Source organism: Arachis duranensis, chromosome 7 (genome assembly GCF_000817695.3).
Source record: "Arachis duranensis cultivar V14167 chromosome 7, aradu.V14167.gnm2.J7QH, whole genome shotgun sequence".
In the NCBI taxonomy this organism is placed as follows: Eukaryota; Viridiplantae; Streptophyta; class Magnoliopsida; order Fabales; family Fabaceae; genus Arachis; species Arachis duranensis.
In genome coordinates, this window is record NC_029778.3 from 75,051,310 (window position 1) to 75,073,474 (window position 22,165).

General features: G+C 30.1%; 2 protein-coding genes across 2 annotated transcripts in view; one reads left to right on the top strand and one right to left on the bottom strand.

The window, feature by feature from the left end:
* Nucleotides 1–3,632: 3,632 nt before the first annotated feature.
* Nucleotides 3,633–22,165, bottom strand: part of LOC107459469 (3-ketoacyl-CoA synthase 2-like) — a 77,723-nt gene continuing 59,190 nt past the window's right edge. Inside the window, exon 2 of the mRNA XM_052251644.1 lies at nucleotides 3,633–4,403. Within this exon, the coding sequence (XP_052107604.1) occupies nucleotides 3,633–4,403 (771 nt within the window). The remainder of the gene's footprint in view (nucleotides 4,404–22,165) is intronic.
* Nucleotides 11,799–22,165, top strand: part of LOC107459927 (alcohol-forming fatty acyl-CoA reductase-like) — a 19,762-nt gene continuing 9,395 nt past the window's right edge. Inside the window, exons 1-3 of the mRNA XM_016078238.3 lie at nucleotides 11,799–11,913; nucleotides 14,047–14,125; nucleotides 14,236–14,339. Coding sequence (XP_015933724.1) covers nucleotides 14,047–14,125; nucleotides 14,236–14,339 — 183 coding nt within the window. The 5' untranslated portion in view covers nucleotides 11,799–11,913. The remainder of the gene's footprint in view (nucleotides 11,914–14,046; nucleotides 14,126–14,235; nucleotides 14,340–22,165) is intronic.

Here is a 22,165-nt window from a genome sequence, read left to right on the forward strand (position 1 = left end):
ATAAATATGAAAGAGAAATTATTCAAAGATAAAAGATCACACTTTATTCTCTAAAATAAAATTTAAATTTTAGAAGATCTAAATCCAAACGAGATATACGAGGCTAAATTTATCTCAGTTATTGTACAAACAAAAAACAAAGAATAAGAAATTTAAACTCTCATCCACTAAAAAACCTAACATGACACTGATCCAGCCACATTGTATTATAGTATTCCTAGCACTACAAAAAAATCATTAAAAATTGTCGAATTTATCGACAAATTTGATAAAAAATCTGACAATAATATTTTTATTGATAGATTTATTGTCAGATTAAATATTTTATTAATTAAAAATCCTAAGATCTGAGGGATCCATAAGATCATTGAAAGACAATCAAGCTTATGCATGATTTGCTAACAAAAAAAAAATTTGAATTAAATCTCAGCTTTAAGATGGAATAAAACCAACTGGTATCGTGTAAGACAGAAAGGTGAATGCTACGATGAGGATGAAAATTTTTTTCTACATTTGAGGAAAAAACATAGATTAAGAGGGTTCTTGCATGGTATAATATTTTTTAAAATTAAAATAATATATATTAGCATTTTTATTAAAGCAAATACATAATAAAATATATTTTCACAAAAGCTGCAGATCTCAGTGTTGGATTTATTTGTTTATAAAACTGCAATCTATAAAATACTTCTCATAAAGTATATGCCTTCACATAAGTTTCTCACTAATAGAGAAAATTTCTCATTCTCACAATAGCATTCATCGAAGAGAAATACTCCACTTACTACTATGTGTTAAATAAATATAATAATTATCATTAATATATGATTAGAACAGATGTTCATGTACTATGACAATTGTAGTCAAAATCTTTGTTTGTTAATCACGTTTTTTAATTTGTTTATTAGGTTTGTTTTATTAACTTTTAGAATAAAACTCTACATCCAAATCATAACCCTAATTAAGTCTAACAAAATATTTTAAATTCATGCCTCTTCTTTTCTTTCTTCTTCTCCTCCTCCTTCTCTTTTTTCGTTATTTTTCTCTTTCGTTATCGTCATTATCAACAACACTAACATTTTGTTATAATATTTTTATTGGTTCTAATTTTTTCCGATGCCATTATTAAATAATTTCGATTCATTTCTAAGTTTATTTGAGGTTCATTTAAATCCAAAAATGAATTCGATGTGTTTTTGTTGATGATTGAGTTTTTTTCCTACTTTTTTAAATTTGAACTAATTTCGATTCATTTGTGAATTAACTGAGTTTCACTTAATGCTGTTATTAAGTATTGACCAAATTTTTTATTCCTCAAAAAATTTTGGTTCATTTTTTAGTTTAATTTAAGTTTCATTTCGTTTGAATTTGCTGAAGTTGTTCATATGTGGTTGTTTAGTTAGTTTTTATTCAAATCTGAACTAATTAATTTCGGTTCATTTGTTAATTAACTGAGGTTCACTCGGTGCTGTTGCTAAGTATTGACCAAATTTTTTATTCCTTAAGAAATTTCGGCTCATTTCTTAGTTTAATTTAGGTTCATTTGGTATCATTTTGCTTGAATTTGCTGAAGTTGTTCATGTGTGGTTGTTTATTTGTTTAGTTAGTTTTTGTTCAAATCTGAACTAATTTCAGTTCATTTGTGAATTAACTGATTGATGCTACTATTAACTATTGACCAAATTTTTTATTCCTTAAATTTTTTTTATTCATTTCTTAGTTTAATTTAGGTTCATTTGGTGTCGTTCACTTAGCTTGAATTTGCTGAACTTATTCATGTGTGGTTGTTTAGTTAGCTTTTGTTCAAATCTGAACTAATTTCGATTTATTTGTGAATTAACTGAAGTTCACTTTATGCTGTTGTTAAGTATTGACCAAATTTTGTATTTCTTAAGAAATTTCGGTTCATTTGTTTTGTTTCACTTGAATTTCTCCTTCTCATCTTCTACTCCGTCTTCTTCTTTTTCATCTTTTTTTTATTTTCTCTTTCTTATTTTATTTTTTCAAAATTTTTCTTGATTTACTCTTTTGAGATGAATAAAATCAAGAAACAAAAAGGAAAATATCAAACAAAAAAAGGAATAAATGACTCTAATAACATGAAAAAGAGGAGGAGAAGAAGAAAAAAAAAACAAAACGCAGTAACAACATCATCAATAGAAGAGGAGGAGGCATGCAAAGAACAAACGCAAAATGAAGCAGGGTTTCATTTGCATTAGTGAAGCGCATGTGTACATGCTACGTATAATGAAAGTAGTTTTTATTGAGTTTAGGCCAACTCGATTAGACTTAGTTGCCAAAAATATTTGAATGTATAGCAGCTCTCTAAATTTTATTATAAATTATCAAAAACAAAGTAATAAAACTATTGAAATTTTTTATTTAGTTATTACCTTTTAGTTTTTCATTGTTCTTGGAGTGCATTGAAGTATACATGAGTTTTTTTTATTTGATATAAAAATAGGCAACGCTTCAAAAACGTGACAATAGATTAACATGTAAGCACGATTACAAAAAAGTGTGGCAACAAATTTATATTTGGACACGCTTTTAAAAGTGTGACAATAAATTTCATGCTAGACACACTTTAAAAGCACGACAACAAGTTGAAGGCAATTGTTATGCTTTGAAAGCATGGCAATAGATCATGATTAACGGCCACATTTTTCCATAAAAAAAGCATGGCATAAAAAGAAGCGTGGCAGTTGAGCAGAAAAAGCATGGCTATAAAAAACTGACCATGGCAGAACACGTGATCCTTTGAAAAGTATAATAACTATATCTCAAAAAACATGACCAATTTTTATTCCCATACTTTTCACACTTTTCGCCACATTTATCAAATGTGGCAATAAACTTATTTTCTTACGGTGATAATTGAATTTAATTTATAACTTAACCTTGACTTATTTCGGATTTTCGAGTAAGTAATTTAAATTTTAAACCTATAAACTTACTTATCATTTATTCATATATTAATTTAACATCTCATCTATAATAATACAACTTACTATCTAAAATAGTTACATTACATTATAATTCATATAACATCATGAACCTAATTTAATTTATGTGAATTGTTATAATTTAAAAACTTAATTCTAAACCTCAAAGCAACTCATAAGAACAAATTTGATGAAGCAAGTGTCCCAATAATAAATGAGTTATTCTAGTATAACCATGATACAGTTACTATAATATTTCAAAAAGTATTATTAAAATTAAAATAATGCTTTTTTAATTTATTATTAAAAACACTTTTTAAAAAGTGTTGCTTAAAAAAATATTACCAAAATATATAAAAAATATGACCTTAATTTTAACACTTATATAATTAGTGTAGCCACCATAACATAATTATTCTAGAATCTACCCTAATAAATATATATTGAACTTTGATAGATAGATAATAGCTTTTTTGAACAATGTGAACAATGGGTTTTAAAATTGGCCCAATAAAATAAAAACACACTACACTTTTAAATTACCCACCTAAATCTTAATATTAGAATAACCATCCGCACACCTAGTGAATTGAACATCCGATATATCAATTGTTCACATTGTTTAGTATTTTCATTGTCTACCTATATTTTTTCATATATATTACTACGTGCTTCTGCTTTACGAGATCAATGATTTGTAACATTAACGGGAAATTCATGAATCTCATCTGTCCAAGGGTTCTTCTCCTTTACTGGATCAATAGTTTGCAGTGCATACCACACAGCACTGTTGCACTTAAATCCTGACCCAAATGCAATCTGCCATATCCGATGACCCTTCTTGACTCTTCCTTTGGCCTCACAATATGCCAATTCATACCACACTGAGCTGCTTGAAGTGTTACCATATCTATAGAGAGTCATTCTAGAAGGTTCCATATGCCAATCACTTAGTTTCAGCACTTTTTGCATCTGATCTTGCACTGCTTTTCCTCCAGTGTGAATGCAAAAGTGTTCAAAAGCAAGCATAAAATTTGGAGCATATGCCTTTATGACCTTTTTCTTAAATAAATTTCTCGCAACCAAATTCGTGAGAAATTTCAGTTGTTCAATCAAAGGTAGCACATTTTTCGCAAGAGTTGAGATGTTTGCGTTAAGGGCTTCTCCAGCAGAACTCATAATGTCCTTAGAAAGCGCGACACCAGTATCACCATTGTCGTCCTCTTTTTGAAGGATGCTGTTGTAGCAATTATCTTGAGAACCTTTGTGGGTGCGAACAATGTGTTTGAGATAATATTTGGAACGAAGAGAATCGGAAATGCGATTAGAGAGTAAAATTGCTGCACCTCCCACGCGAAAGAGGCAATTAGAAACAAGCATGGAACGGTTGTTTCCAAAGTACGAGCCACTGTTAATATTTTCCGTGCTGATCACTAAGGCATAAGAGTTGGGATGTACCTGCCATCTCAGAATCAAAATCAAGATCAATTAATTAACGACTCAAAAAATAATAAGAAGAGGGAGTGTTCATGTCTGCACGATTTATATTTTCAATTCATGCTTCCTTTAGCATTGTCATTATGAGTAACAATTTTGGGAAGTTCTATATTTGAGGAGACTATGGAGCTACATGTGGTGTTCTAAATTTAGAACATTTATGTTTTGGAAAAGTATAGGTAGCCAATGAAAATACTAAACAATGTGAATAATAGATATATTGGATGTTCATTTTATTAAGTATACGAATAATTATTTTAATATTAAGATTTAGTGTGTAATTTAAAAGTGTAATATGTTTTTATTTAATTGGTAGTTGTTTATGTTGTTCAAAATGATTATTATTTACCTAACACTCCCCCAATGCATTTATTAGTCAAAAGAAAAAGTTGATATTATGTGTATGTGTCTGAATATTTGTTGGTTGATTCAAGTCATAATAATAACACAAAATAAATATTTATTATCAATGTAATAAGTTTTATTACCTTCGATGTTTAAGTAAAATATTTTTTAATAAATTAAAATATTTTATGCCGAAAGATATTTTAATCAAATAAATTAAAGAATAATTTATTTTAATTTTGCAGGAAAATATATATTATAAATAGAAAAAAGAATATTGTCGTTTAAACATCTTACATGAAAGATCCGAATATTATTTTCTCTAGTTAAAATGTATATATCTTAATATGAGCACTTATTAATGAGATATATAAAACTAAATATAAAGCATTTATATTTAATCGAAATTAATATAAATCTAGCTAGCCAAAGAGTCTAAATTAAATAAAATATTAAAATTTGACAAAGGAAATACAAAATTTATCAGTAAATTATTTATATAGGGTAAGTTTGCTGTTGTTCTAAATGGTTATGTTTAATTTTAATTTTCTTCCTATTGTTTTAAATTTTTTTCATTTTGTTTTTGGAATTTGATGTTATTAACAAAGATGCTAATGTGGCGATACATGTCAGATGATATAAATGTCTCGGGACATTATTAAGAGAATTTTAAATAGAAAATTATAAGTAGACAATAAAAATATTAAATAATATGAATAATGGATATATTAGATGTTCAATTTATTAGGTGTACGAATAGTTATCCTAAATTCTTAATATTAAGATTTAAGTGAATAATTTGTAGTGTAACGTATTTTTATTTTATTGGACTAATTTTAGTGCCTATTATTCACATTGTTCACAAAAATCATTGTTTACCTAACAAAATCTTTTTAAATATCTTGCAAAATGAAATATGTCATATGATATGATGACATGTTAACCTATTATACATCACAAGTTAGAATTTTCATTAACAGAGTCAAAATTTAAAGACAAAACCGAAATATATTTAAAATGTAATGAACAATTAAAAAAAATAATTGTAATGGTTGACAATCATTGAACTGAGAGAGGGTATGCTATTGAACAAAGAACAATTCGTCACAATGATTCCAATTTCCTCTTTCTTCACTTTTGTTTTCAACATAAGTTCATCAATGGCGCCAATCACCACGGATTCTGTCTCATTCCTTGCCTCAGCCAAGCATGTGTTTGATGGGGTTTTCATGATACATTCCGGCAGGTAGGTCTTTTCACCAATTCCAGATCTCTCTAGAATCTTCCGTGTGAAATCTAAGCTCTCATCTCGATATTTTCCTGTACTCTTCGTTAACTTCAAGAAACTCTCCTTAGTGCACATGCATGCAGGATTATGAGGTTTGTAGCATGCAAAATCCACAAGATAAACGTGTTTCTTTCTTGTGGGTTTCATTAGGTAACAATAAAGTGTGGCTAATATTGATGCTATCAAGCCACACCTTATTAAAACCATAATAATCTCATTATGAGCCAAGAAGTTTTGAATCATAATGACGAGGAAATTATTACAAAAATAAGACATAGTAGCGAGAGCTAATAATAATGTTAAAAGAGGCACAAGAAAGAAAATATGTATGTGGCAACACACATTATATCGCTATTTATACAGACAGACTTAAGACTTTAATTTCTACAGTTGATTAATTGGTGTATTTTATTAGCAAGAAGTCCAGTTGTTAAACGCATTACTTTTACATCTTCCCTTTCATAAACCCTAACCGTTATATTATTGCCTCTGCCTCTGTTACAAGTTTCACTTCTTTTAAAAATAAAGTCTCTAAAAAATTTATAAACGTAAAACACCTCTCACTCTATAAATTAGCTTTTAGGATTAAGTTAAACATAATCAATCTTAATTTTGACATGTATTAACATTTTTATGAATTAAAAGTTTAGAATTCGATTATTACTACCCCAATAATAATAATAATAATAATAATAATAATAATAATAATTAGCATAAGATAAATAGAAAAGAAAAAAAAAGGTCCAATATAAAATTCATATAAATTCAAAATTTTTTTTTGCATAATGACCAAGAGTATATTAATGATTATTTAACCAGTCATATGTTTTTTCCTATTAATTTAAACTTTAAAAAAATGAGATCTCTAAACCTTTTCAATCTAGGAGTGGCAATAGCACTACAAGGGACATGACTGAGTAGTGGCCGTTTTTTTTTGGAGAATTGTAGCGGTTTTTAACCGCCTCAAAATAGTATACCAACAATTTTATAAATGTTGCAGCTTAAGACGCAGGCATTTGATTTTGTGGAGGTTTCTAAGAACCATGGTATAACCATCACTAATTAGAGTGGTTGATTTTGCAGAACAATTTATAACCGCTGTTATTTTAGTAAATAAATTTAAAAAATAATTTACGATAGTTACACAACTGCTATGAATATATTTATTTTTTAAAAAAATTATGACGGTTCAAAACATCGCAATTTCATACACGAACAAAAAAAAGGCTAATTAATTATAATAGTTATACCATTTTTTTATTATAATTTATTTTTTTTATATCATATTTATTAAATTTGAGATATTAATATAAAAAAATACTAAATAAATTTTATTAAGCTCGTACATCATTCCAAAAAAATATTAAACTCGTCGATCATGATTATTATAACCAACTCTGAATTCATTAAACAACAAAACAATGCTCTACTCCCTTCCTAAATAAAAATGAAAACCAATAATGCTTGCCAATTGATTGGTAATGACTACTAATGCCAATAATATCGCACATACTTTTCAATTCATTCTGGTAGGTCCTCATGCACCATTACTGCATTCATTGGATCTAGTATAAAGAAGATAAACATAATAATCAATAACTTAAAGTCTAATTACAATGGTTGAGTACAAAATAAACCCATTTGAGGTCATAGTAGTATTAACGTATAAACTAACAATAAAATAATCTTGCAATTGAGGTATTAATCACTTGACAAATCAATAAATAAGCTCTTTCTTGATGAGAAGATACATCGCATAATACACAAAGATAGCTTAACGCAAAGCACAAATTAATAACACAAGAACAAGATCGCCATTACGACAGATCTTGATCTAACTCCTATCCTCTATTTTATGTTATCCTTTTTCTCATCTTAATGACTCTTCTTTATTAAATAATAATATTAACTCAAATTGTTTAGGTTCATGATAAATATGAGAGCATAGGACTAATGCTAGAAGTTAAGCCATGTAAGAAGAGATGGACGCATGTCACCTTTAAAAGAAAAAAATAAACAAATAAATAATAATAGGATAAGAAGGATAAAGATAGAACAAAAAAATTATCTGATGATGTGTCTTAAGCAACATTTTGCAATTGGCATGAATTCTTGGACATGAAAAAAGGTCTCAAAAAAAGTTTTCATTTAGCTATTCAACTCTAATTGCATTTATCTGTAAATAATAATAAGTAGTATTGATAAGCAAGACCATTGTATAATTATCTTAAAATTCATTCACGAAGTCACAGTCCAACAATAGAAACGACATCATATCAAGTCAGTAACTTAAAACATATTCAGGGGAGTGCTAATAATAAAGAAAGGCGTTAGAGTTGAAAATGTGGAACTTATTGATATAATCAAATTTCAAATTTTTCATCTGAAACTCTTCAGGCAATGAAAGAGATGGAATTTAAAATTTTCAGAGGCTTGAACTCATAAACGAACCGTTTTTTATTACTTGAATATCCTAAGTCCAGTTAAAAATAAGCAGTGCCCTGAATATACTCATTGATTTAAGTCCAACTTTTGCTTTTCAATCTAGAACAAATCAAATAATATAATTGGTACTTAAACAAACTCCCAAAAAATTTAATAGAAGGAATCAACCAAAAGAGTACAAGAGAAATACATAAGATTATTCTACAACTAATCATAATTGCTAGTCCGAAATTTAGTACAGAAAATAGAAAATGCTCAAAAATTGACTCACATTCTAGCTTATTAATACATTTTCTGCAAGTTAAACTTACATAGCTATTTGAAGAAGCAAGATAAACAACTCTTTGTAAAGAAACACATGCTTAATGATTTCCTGCCATAAAGTATAGATATTTTTGAGAAAAATAAGAAGTATACAAAATAAAAATTCTAAAATAAAGTGAATTGATAATACTGGACATTGGATAACCATCATTATAAAGATTAAAATGCAAATTAGAAGACATACCTTTACAGATTCATATATATCTTCAAACAACAAGCTAAGATCGCACTAATCCGGTTTTGATATCTTTCAATACAATATTTATTAGGTTTCGAGAACCTTAGCTAATCTGTTTATTTTTATTTTTTTTCTTATCTGTATATTTGTTATTTTTAATATATATTAATGTATATTTTTATTGTGGCTGAAATATGTATGCGTTTGGTTTTGTTGATTTAATTTTTGAATTGATTTTTATATTTGTTAGTTTTGAAATATTTATTGTTGCATATTTTTTTATGTTGTCTGTTTCTATTGATTCAATCTTTTATTGATCTGCTTATGTTGCATATTTTTTACTGATGATTTGCTTAACTTCATTTAAGTTTTTACTGATTTGCATATTTGTTGTTGTTTGGAATTGGTTTTTTAATATTGGTAACATTATTATCGGGTAGGGCGGGATGAGGTCAAGTAGAGCACCAAAACTTACCTCTATTCATTTCATTGTCATTTTCAATTCATCCAATATTGTTGGGTCATTCACCTATAAATGTTCATATTTTTTGACATAATGAAAGTGCATTAAGTTTTACATCTTTTAAAGATAAAATTTTTAAAAAATTTATAAACGTAAGACACACTCACTTTATCAACTAACTTTTGAAATTGAGTTATAGATCCATGTAATCTCAATTCTACTAACTTCCATCTTTTCCAAAATTATTATAAAAAAATGTTCACATTAAAAAATAATAAAGAAATCTTAGTAATGCTTATTAGTCAATTAACATGCTTTTCATTATTTTTTATATTAATTAACTATCTTTTTTAACGTTCAATAACTTATTAATTAATAAGTTATAAATATTCGACCATTAATCACTACAAGAAGAAAGGCATATGGTCACGTTTTTTTGCCACGCTTTAGTATCAATGGCCACGCTTTTAAAAATATCTCAGACGGCCATGGTTTAAAAGCGTTGCCGTATCTCCCACATACGACCACATTTTTAAGCGTGGCAATTTATAAAAAGCGTAGCAAAAAAAGCATGGCGATAGGTCACCACAAGCGTGACGATAGAACAACCACCACGCTTACAGACGTGACCCTTTCAAAAGCGTGGTGGTAACTCAAAAAACTCTCGCCACGCTTTTTTCAGTTTTTTGCCACGCTTTAAAAGCGTGGCAATAGAACTGTTTTTTTGTAGTGTATTTATTAAAAAAATATTAATAGAAATCATAATCATAAAAAATGTTATTGCGATTAATAAAAGTTATTTGTTTTAATTTATAGATATTCAGTAAAATATTTAAATGATTGTTTTAAGAAAAAATATAGAGAAACAACTTTTTTACAGGCCAACTCTATTATAATTTAAATTTTATAAATAAATAAAAATTTAAAAATTAAAATTCAAAATTCGAAAAAGATTTTATCTACATTTATCTTAATCACTTGTATCGTACATTTATCTAATCCCTTTCCATTTATTTGAAAACAGTCAAATCTCTCCCTCCACAAACTTGCTATCTACAAGCAATTTTTGGTGACGTTGCCCACCGACCACTGCCACATCTTTTGTTGCACTGTGCGGCCTCCATCCGTGTGTCCCGCCACCGTCCTTCTTCGTTGGATGTAGCCACCTCCACCGCCGCCGTGAGATCATAATCCCAACGCATCTGCACTGCCAAACACCATCGCAGCCTCCATCCGTCGTGCCAGATATTACAGAATCTGCACCCCACGAATCTCCATTCGTCGCGATGCAGCCACCGCCAGACCCCATTCACGACGTGCGATCAACTACTCCGATCCGTGGCGACTCCTCCACTCGCGATGCGCGGTCTCCGTTGCTTCCTCCTCGCAACGCGCCACTGCGAGTCCCCTACCGTCCACGCAATACCATCCAAGACGTCATCGCCGGCCACCTTGCGGCTCTTCTCCTCCTCCTATTTGGTTTTGAATGATTCTTTTTATTAGTTTTGGATGATTCTTTTTCCTATGTTTTGTATGTTTTTTTCTTAGGATTTGGATTATTCTTTATCTTATGTTTTGGTAATTTTTTTTGGAGTTTCAATTTTTTTTAGAAAGAGGAATTAGGGTTTGCGTAATAAATGGTAAAAGGTGAATTAGAGTAAGAAGAGGTATTTTTAAAAATAAAATTTAAACTAATTAATGACAATTAATTAATATAGAGTGTAGTTAAAAAATGCTTGTTGGCTTGTTGTTGGCTAGACTCTTGTTGGTTAGGGATGGCAACGAGGCGGGTAGGAATGAATTTTCGCTCTACCCGACCCTGCCCTGCCCTATAATAACTCGCATAGAATCCGCTCCACTCCTACCTACGGGTAGTAAAAAGTTGAACCTTAACCCATCTCCGCGGGTACTCTACCGCCCTTATAATTATTAAAATCTAATAAATAAAACTAAATTTCAAAATTTATATAACTTATATATTAAAATTATATATATTTTATATATATTGGGATAGATAAAAACGGATATTATCTAAACCCGCCCTCACCCCGTCCAAATACCCGCTCCGATGCGGCGGAATAATTATCCGTCCCGAATGGATATGGCCATAGTGGATACCTTTAATAGGAAAGAGGATGCACCCGACAAGAAGAAGAATGGCAAAATCAATGGACGTTTTACTTTATTGTCTTATTTAATGCAGCAATAAGTGTAGATCTATATGATGTTCATATATATATGTTACAGTAGCACCATAACTATCTATAAATACCTGCTATAAAGTATGAAGACGAAGATAAGAATACACATCATAAAGAAAACAAGGGAAGTAGTCGGCAAGAGAAAGTGAAGTGCTATTCTGAAAGATAGCAGTGAGAGTTCGCTATTTGTTAAGGAAAAAAGAGAAGTTAATTAAAGACGAACTCAGGTTATATACTCTATTTATTACTGTTATGTTATATTCTTATTATTATTCAACAACATGAAGCTACTTCATAATATTTATTTATTATTGAGTTTTTATCGTTTCTTTCTGCTTCTCCATTTTGTATAGTTTTTTATTGGATATTATTATTATTATTATTATATAATAATTTCCTATGAATTTTATAGTTGCCAATGCTTGTGATAATTTCTAAATGGACCAATTTTGAGAATAATAAATAAACTATATATAGCACTTAAAAAATAAATGAAATAATGTACATTAATGACTGAAAATCTTATACTCTGAAGTATGATTCATGGATATTATATAAGTCAAACAAGACCGTTGCAATGATTGAACTCATGGACAAACTATACATGACATTACAATGACCATTGCAAGGATGAAGCCCTTATGTTGCGTTCTGTGCGCCATGATGACAAAAACAAACGGACTTAACCTTGATTAATTAAAAAAAATAAAGTTAAAAAGAAACAGTATTAATTGGCTTGAATTTGGTCCTTTAGAAATTGGCATCTATTGCAATACTTATTACTGAGCCTTGATATAATTTTTCATTGCAACTATTGCAGTTTGTTTATTGTACACTCTACTAATTTTTTTCTATGCTCTAGTATTTTAATAGTTATATTTCAACTATGGTTAATTGAAATTGCTTATTTTAATACTTGCTCTAAATATATATTTTTCTTTTTAGGTATATTAAAAGATTGATTTATCATGACTTTGGTTATTATGGCATTGTTTTTCTTTAAGAATTATTTAAATTGCTTATTTTCCGCTCAACATTTAAATTCTCATGATTCATGTGTGTTTTTGTATATTTCAGATTAAGTGAAGTAATACTTCGACAATTGTGACTAGTCTCACTCTCATAATTATGTTATGTGCAAGCGATTTGTGATAACATTCATATATTGTGCGCTATTATTGGGTGTACTTGTATGGACCAATATTAATTATTAAGTGTAGTTGTACCTTCATGAGTAAATACCATGAGCCTTATTTTCATTAGGTGTTACGTTATTAAATATCAGGAATGTTTGGTAACAAAAATATTTTAATCAAAATTAACTAAAATTTATTTTATTTATTATTTATTAATTATTATAATAATTAATAAATATTAAATAAGATAAATTTTGATTTTTTTTAGCATTACCGATTAAATATATTAAAAAGTGACGTTAGAAAGTTTTCTAAATATTTTATTGATAAAATAAAAAAGTGTTAGTATATATTTTATAATTATTCATATATTTTTTATTTATTATGTTAAATTTTGGGGGTAAATAGTTTTATATGGTATTAGAATTTCTGGTTAAAAAAAAGTTTAGAATTTTATTTTTATTATAAAAATTTACAACATAAAAAAATAAAAAAAATTATATGCAAAATTGTGCAAAAAGACTTGTTAAGTATATGACAATTCTAGAACAAAACTCAAGAATAATGCACCAAACACCATATTATTTCTATTAAGGAAGGTGTATTTATCTTAGAGAAATGAGACTTGTATAAACTCCTCAGCACGGGGAAAAGTTTTCTTAAAACACCTTTTAATTATTGAAAACATAGCTAGATATATATCAGATTTTACTTTAAACAAATTTTTTATTGAAATCAATTCTAACCGATATAAGTTTCGCTGCATTAAATTTTTTGTTTTCTACATTACTGTAAGAAACTAAAAGTTAATTTTGATGATGAGATATTATTTTTAAATTTTTTCAAAATAAAACCAAAGTTTTTTTTAAATTTATTTAGAAAATTTAGTAAAAAGTAAAAATATTTTTAAAACATTTTGAAGATTTTAAGAAAAAAAAATCTAACATATTTTATCCTATTAAAAACGAATTTGAATCTTTTAATTTTGAATTTTCATTTTAGAGGATAAAGTGCGATCTTTTATTTTTGAATGATTTTTCTCTTATATTTTCTCTTGATCCTACCTATGAAATAAATAGTGAGAAATTATATTTTATCTTCTCAAATGAAATTCAAAATTTAGAGGATCCAAATCCATTAAAAACTATCAAATGGACCAAAAAAACAGCAAATACACAGTTCGATAATTTGAAACATAATCTTTATATTTGTTTTGTATAGCAGATGGAGTTGGGAAGCATAATCGAGTTCCTTGAGGGCAAAACCATCTTTGTCACCGGCGCCACTGGCTTCCTTGCAAAAAGTGTTTTCTATCTCTTAAAACCCTTCTTAATTATTTTTGGCATCATTATATGAAGTTGAAAGTATATAGTACTTACGATGATGGTATTTGCTTCTATGGTTAATTTTCAGTTTTCGTAGAGAAGATATTGAGGGTTCAACCAAATATAAAGAAACTTTATCTTCTTGTGAGAGCTGAGGATATAGAATCTGCCACTCAGCGCATGCACGACGAGGTATATATATATATATCCCTTTCTCCATATCTATTATATTTATTCCAGTTGTTTATACAAGAAAAAAATTGCTGAATTTTTACCTTGATTCCTGTTAATTATTTATAAGATATATTACTATATTGTTAGAATAATAGGACAAGTAGATCTTATGCAAAAAAGTTATAGTTCTCTAAAAAAATAATTAAATAAAATTTTGAGAAAATTTTATTACGTCGTTAAAAGTCTCTAATTAATAACAAAAATATTTAGAAAATTACAATGCTGAATTTATAAGCTTTCAAGTGAATGGGAAGAAAATCTAAAGGAGTTAATTGTAAATTAATAAAGAAAATAAAATAAGTTTATATTATATATGAAATAAATTTCAACTTTCAAAACTTAAATTTAAGAAAAAAAATTAAATTAAAATAACCCCAATGACTTCATCAATTTCTGCTCTATTTCAAATACTAATAATGAGTAAAAAATGATAAAATTTAATTTTATTGTACTATTTTTAAAAATATATTTGCCATATAAAGAGTTGTTGTTATGTTAATGATAATTATTCTTCCAAAATGAAATAAATTTTCTGTAGTTTTTTTACTTATTAATAAAAAAATTATATATTCTCCTTAACAAATAAATTTCAGATTTCTTCAATAATATGCGCACTTAGTTCCATTTTCAAGACATGTTAAGGAGATTAATAGTTAAATTAGTTCTTGAAAGATGAGATATTTTTTACATTTATTTATAAAAGATTTTATCAATTAAATTGGTCCTTTAAAAATTACTAATTAATCATATATATTCTTCAATTACTTGATTAATAATTTCTGTCAACAATTGATGATGTGAAATGTTAATTGATATCATATATGACACATAATATATCCAATTTAACGCTAACCAAATATATTTTGAAAATCTATCAATTTAGTTACTAGATCATATTGGAAATGAGGTTATGTAATTAAGAAAAAATTTAAATTAATAGATTTTCATAAACATATTTGGTCAATATTCAATTAGATATATCAAGTATCGTGTATGTTATTAATTAACGTTTCACAACATCATTCATTGACGGAAATTATTAATGAAGTGACTAAAAAGACAAATATGATTAATTTTTAATCTTTGATGGACCACTACAAGAAAAGAGCTAAGTACCATCGGAATTTCCGTCACAAAAACGAATAAATTCCGACAGTAATTTGCATTGGTATTTATCCGATGGAATAAACCTCGTTGGTAACATTTACCGGCAAAAATTTTCTGACGATAACATTGGGGATTTATCCGATGGAATAAACCTCGTTAGTAAGAAAACAGAATCTGTTGAACATTACCGTAAAAAATTTTCTGACGATAACATTGGGATATATCATACGTCTATGTGCCATCTTATCGTCGGATTAATCTGATAGTAATGCCAACGAAAATTTTTTAACTTTTTTTAAAAATTAACCGTGGAATATTCTAACAGTAGTCTTTTTTATTTTTTTATTAATCTTTTTTCGTCCATCTATAATGTACCCTACTAATTAATAATTGAAACAGTTCTTTAAACCTGATGTGAAATATCAAACATATAAATTAAAAATACAGAATGATGGTAATTAAAATATCTAAAATAATGCTAATTATATTATATTATATTTTTATCAAACATCATCTTCTTCCTCTGGTTTACCATCCTTCTCTTTCGAGGTAGTTTCCTAATCATCGAACTCGTCTTCCCCTTCTTCGTCGCCATTGATCCCGTCTTCAAGTGGTAGTACATCGTCATCTATTCTAACGTTAATGATGTTATCATCCATAACATCCAACCTAAGGGTGATCAGCTCACTGGTATCAACCACCATTTTCGAAAGAGTTAGGTCATCAATCTGGTAAGGTTCCTGACCCTCTGTCCTATCATCAGACTTGAAACAGTCTCTTGGTTTAGTTTTAACCACAACCACCCAACTAGACTTGCATGAACCCGGATAAGACAAATAGTATAATTATGGTGTATTTTGAAGTAGAATAAAAAGATCATAGTGCGTAAACTTTCTGGTTACATTAACTTTAGCGATATCATAGTCCTTGTCATTTTGTGTTCCTTATTGTGAACTTGGATCATACCATTCACATTTAAACACACACACCTTATACGTAGTGCGACAGAAATACTCTAATTCAATTATGTTGTGCAACATACCAAACCAATTAGAATGCCCACTGCCTGAATCCCCACGAATCCAAACTCCAATGTTATCTTTTTTCTTTACAATTGACCACTGTAAAGAATGGAACTGATACCCATTTACCTTGTATATCGGGTAGCTAGTTTTTTTTTATTCATTAGGCCCCAACTAATTGCAACTAATTTCGAATCTGTTGTGTCAGTTAGATGTATGCTAACATATTCCCTGAACTAACGTGAAAAGTTGTTCAATGAGGTATCAGGATTTACCTCTTGGAATAACTTATATGATAGAATAGGATAAAAAAGTTTTGATTAGTTTAAGAAGTTAGTATCGTACTGATTGCAATATTTACGAAGACTTAAAAAACTCACATGATATAAGGTGAAAAGGTCACAATTAAGCAACACGTGAAAATGTGCGGCATCAATTTTCTTTTGCTCTAACTAGTAGTCATTGCCCACAATTATTGCAGCTCCTTTCGGAGAAAAAATTGGGTATGTTGTTCCATTTGACAAAAATTCTTCCCTCTCATCATTCTTTGCAATCCTTGTTCTACATGACTCAACATGAGACTTGATGGTAATCAGTGGCTAAGATAAGGGAGGGTTGAATCTTAGCCCCTTTTCGCTGAATATTAATTTCTGACTTTTAAAGGAACTTTAGGAGATATTTCTGCTTTTTGTCTCGTGTTGAGTTGAGAGGCACTTTTGTTTTGTCTCGTGCCGAGTTGAGAGATATTTTTGTTTTTGTCTCCTGATAAACAGAAATAGAGAAAGGAGTATGGAAGAAGAATTAACACCAGATATATCCTGGTTCAGCCACTAGGTGCAATATGGCCTACATCCAGTCTCTATCACAACAATGATGGAATTTTACTATGTTGTCACAACATTACAAACACCAATTTCTCCCTAGAAACTATCCATTCCTATCTGGGACAAATCCAGATTCTACACCCAATCTGAATTTGACTAGGACTCAAAACCTAGCTTTCAACCACAAAATGCTAACCCAACTTGTAAGGGAATCTCCACAGGATCATGAAACACAACATACAGATATACAAAGAAAACTCTAAGACATTTATGGCTTTTTCTCTAATATTGATCACTACCTTTTTTCTCTCACTAGTTTTTTCTTACAAACCTCACTATATTTGCCTTTTACTATGAGACCTAGACGAACAATACTAAGAAAAAAAAAAACAAAATGAACATCTTTGAAGGAGAAGAACTCAAGAAGCTCGGGTAGCTATGAGAACTCTGTGCTTTACACTTTCTCTCATTGATCTCAACCTTTGGCCGTTCACCCTTAATATAGAAGGGGAAGCTTCCAAGGTTGAAACCGGTTCAACCAAGCAACTTCTTCTTCAACCAAAAACAGCTTCGCTTCGGACAAAGAGAAGAGAGAGGAAAAACCAAAAACCAATACGCATGTACCTCTCTCAACCATTTTCATCAAGCTCCTTCAATCTGAACTCTTGATCTTGTCTTTGGCTCCATGAAAGGATTCGGACCTTTGATGATATTCTGACCCAAGACAGCTCCTTGCTTTCCATTTTTGCTTCTTCCTACGTGTAACTCGGCGGCTACGTTCTTTCTTTGATGAACAAAAATGGAAGTGAACTTTTGCAACTGAGATCTTCCTCTCTGACAGAGGCGGATCCTTTCTTTTCTTAGTATGGAAGATCTTAAAGCTCTTCTTCAAATATTGACTTCAATGGCAAAAATCTTGCCATGCCTTATTTCAGATCTGTCTTATGAGATGAACTTCACTAGCCTTTCTTCATCCTAGCCTTTTCTTTCATTAGGCTTCTGATGACTTCCTCTGGTAACTTCTATCTTCTTCTTCCTCTGATGGATGTGACCGAAAGACAAGAGAGAGGAGAGAGAAGATACAAAGCTTTCAATGCCAAATTAAACTCAATTTAATTTTGAGTTTCAGTTACCTATGCATGCAATTAACCAAATTGGATTTTGAATTCCAATCACAAATGTAGTAGGTAACCGAACCAACCCTTGATCCATTCCTTTCTTCTAATTCGGATATAGGCTTTGTTGGATCAAGAGGAGAATAGTCTTGGACTGTGCACATGTTTCTTAGCCCAACATGTTCACTATCCCTTTAAAAATTCAGCCACTTAAAATGAAATTATTTTGCATAAAGGCTGAATACATTTTAACCACAGTGGGCTTGATTCAATTTGGCCCAACAAGGAATCTGCACACTAACAAACTTATTAAACAAACAATTGAAAATAATTTAAACACTTAATAATTTCCTAATTAATATTTTAATAATATTTAATCATCATTTTAATTAGATATAAGTTTTTCAAACTCAACAAGGCTGAAAATAGAATAAGCAAAATACATATGTTTCCTTAGCTAGGAATGCTTCACAGATGCTGCTCTCAATCCGAACTTTGTTCTTCACGGTGCACTTGAGTGAACCAATTAACCTCTCAAATGGGCACATCTAACAAAATTAGACTGGTCCACATAGTATTGATTTATATGGTAGGTAGATTGCTAAGTGTTCCATAATGTCAAAAAAGAATAGAGGAAAAATCCTCTCTAGCTTATAAAGTATGATGGAAATATTCTTGTCCTTGACTGTGAGATCATTAATGCTAAATTTCATAGTACATAACTCCCTAAAGAATTCACTTATTTCTGTGACGGATTTCCAGATGTTGGTTGGAAGTTATCTAAACACGACAGGAAGCAAAGACTCTATGAAGATGTGACAATCATGATTCTTCAACCCAACAAACCTACCTTGTGACATGTTTCCGCTTTTGCTTAAATTAGAGGCGTAACCATCAGGAAATCACAGTTCTCTAATCCACTTACAAATATTTTGTCTCTGGTCTTTCGATAGAGCGAACATCACCTTTGGTTTAGTCCACCGCCCGTTCTCAAGTCTCTTTAAGTTCAGATCTGGCCACCTACAAATGTCCACTAAGTCTAACCTAGCATTATCATTATCCTTTGTTTGCTGATCGTCTATTACTATATGCATGATATTATCAAACACGTTTTTTCAATGTGCATCACATCAAGACAATGTCAAACTAAGTTATTTTTCTAATAAGGCAACTCCCAAAATATACTCTGTATAGTCAAATTATGCTCCCTACCGTATCTCAAATGTCTCAAACCTGTCACGTTATCGACGATCTTGGGATTCTATTAACACGATGCCAAACTTGTCTACCACCCAATCTCACGGGTGCCTCTTCTTGTTCAGTTTTATTCTTTTTGAATGAGTCCTTGTTGCACCGAAAAGAATGATCCATGCCAAGGAATCTTTGAGGGCAATCAAACTACGAATTTTTACCTTCATTCGGCAACCAAAATGCCTTTGTATCCTCCATACAAATGGGACATGTCATTCTGCTCTGAGTGGACCAACCTGACAACATCCCTTATGCATACAATCATTTCAGTCTAGGGAATAAAGGCAAGTACATCCGTTTCATTGGAATTCTCCTTAATCGGAGTTTACCAATTTGTTATCTCTCAACTTAGAACCTCGGTGATCATCAAAATTTGCATTCAGTTAGATCTGCATCCCTCTTGTAATACAGCATACAACCATTCAAACCACAATCAATTTTTAATTGAATTTAGACCAATTTTAAAATTAGCTTCTTTACTTCGTAGTGGTTTTGGAGGATGCCAGTGGACCCGACAGGTACCAGTTCATTACAAAGGGTGGCCCACTTATCAAAAGACTCTTGGGTGTGATTTGACTCCAACTTAATACTCATCATTCTAACACATGCAGGCAACTCCGATCCGAATGAATGCACCCCTCGGACAAAGGTTTCGCAACAGATTCTAACAGATGATAAAATCTCTTTGTCTCTGGGTTAGGCTCTTGTTCAGTCTCTTCCAATTCCATAACACCTGTTCCATCAAACACCATATCGTTGTATCTCTCTTAGTTACCCTCCAAATTCATTTCTTTCATGTTTAGTTTTCTCACTACCCAAATCCTCGTTGATTGACAATCGAACCTATTCAAATTAGAGGCAGACCGATTAATTTCCTGCTCGTCCACTTCTCTGTGTTCTCTCCATATCCAATACCCATTCTTAAACCTGTTACGATAGAGGTGAAGTGTTATATCTACAAGTCCTAACTACTTAGTTAGTTGACACTTTTGATACAGACGCCTAGATACCCCTTCAGACCTAAACGATTCAATGCTAAAGACATGTGCAACAAACACGTCAACCACTCAAAGAATTTAGGTTTTAAACCCCCCATCCACAGTTATTCCTATCATACATTTATAGATGATGACTTGGAATCATATTAAAATACACACCCTAGAATTCAACGAACAACACAAATTATTAATTTTTTTTAGAAAATTTGGCAGAGTATACTCTATAATTAGAATCTCCCGCCAAATACAATTATTATTTTTTGACAAACATTACATGTTTTAAAGAATTTAAATGATAATTTGGCAGAATGTTTCCTTAATTTAGAGACATTCGTCAAATAAATATAATAGTTTCATAGAGAAAATAGCTGCAGACATAAATTATAACATACACGCATTCAATAAAATATCAAATCCTAAATGTTCTAGTGTGCAACCCCTTATAACTCCACAATTTTCAAGCAAACAAAGGTTTCGAGAAGGCACCACTACGAGACTTTCTTCCAATTCTGTCCTTAAACTCTATCCTAAGAAAAGTAAGTCCAACATAAAATTTAAATAATTCATTATATTCAGAGATAGAAAACTAACCTGAAATATTACTACACAAATAACAAAAGAAGCAAACTCCAATTTATTTAAGAGAAAATAGCACCGTCCTAATAAAAAGGACAACATGTTAAATTCACAAGTTGAAACTAATTCAAAATCAATTTGAAATAATAAGTATAGCTCATTATTCTAATTAATTAAAACCTAGTTCTAATTTCACCAAACTAACAACAAGCATCACAAAAATAAGCGACATAAATTTAATGCAATTGAAAGAAAGTCATTCACTAAACTCAACTAAAATCTTCCAACAACTCAAGCACTCTTAATCTCACCTTACTTAACCTACTCTAACATTATTTAATTTTTACATCTATTAAATTAACACAACAAATCCTAATTACACACTTCATTAAACAAATTTAACCACTGATTTAACCTAAACTCTAACAAAATGCTAAAGTCACAAATTAATAAACCTTACCAATAATAAATCTAATGATAATGGCTGTAGGGTCTTTTTAACATGGTAGTGACAGAGGGGTAGTGACGGCAACGAGAATAGCAAGGCAGAGGATGCGCGGGATAGCAAGAGCAGCAGAATCAATGATGATGTGCAGCAACAGCTACAGTGGGCACTCTAGGCAGCAGAGGTGACGATGCGAGCTCTCGGTGGTGGCGACAGTGACGATCTGACGACAAGGGAGAGATAACACAAGGAGAGAGAGAGAGAGATAGAGAGAGAGAGAGAGTTCGGACAAGTAAGGAGAAAGGGTTCCGCATGTGAATTTTAAAGCAATTTTACTGTTAGATACTGTAAATCATCAAAACGACGCGTTTCATTAAATCGTTATACCGGCAGAATATACCGATGAAAAATCCAACAATAATATAGGCTCCGTTGAGTTATATTCT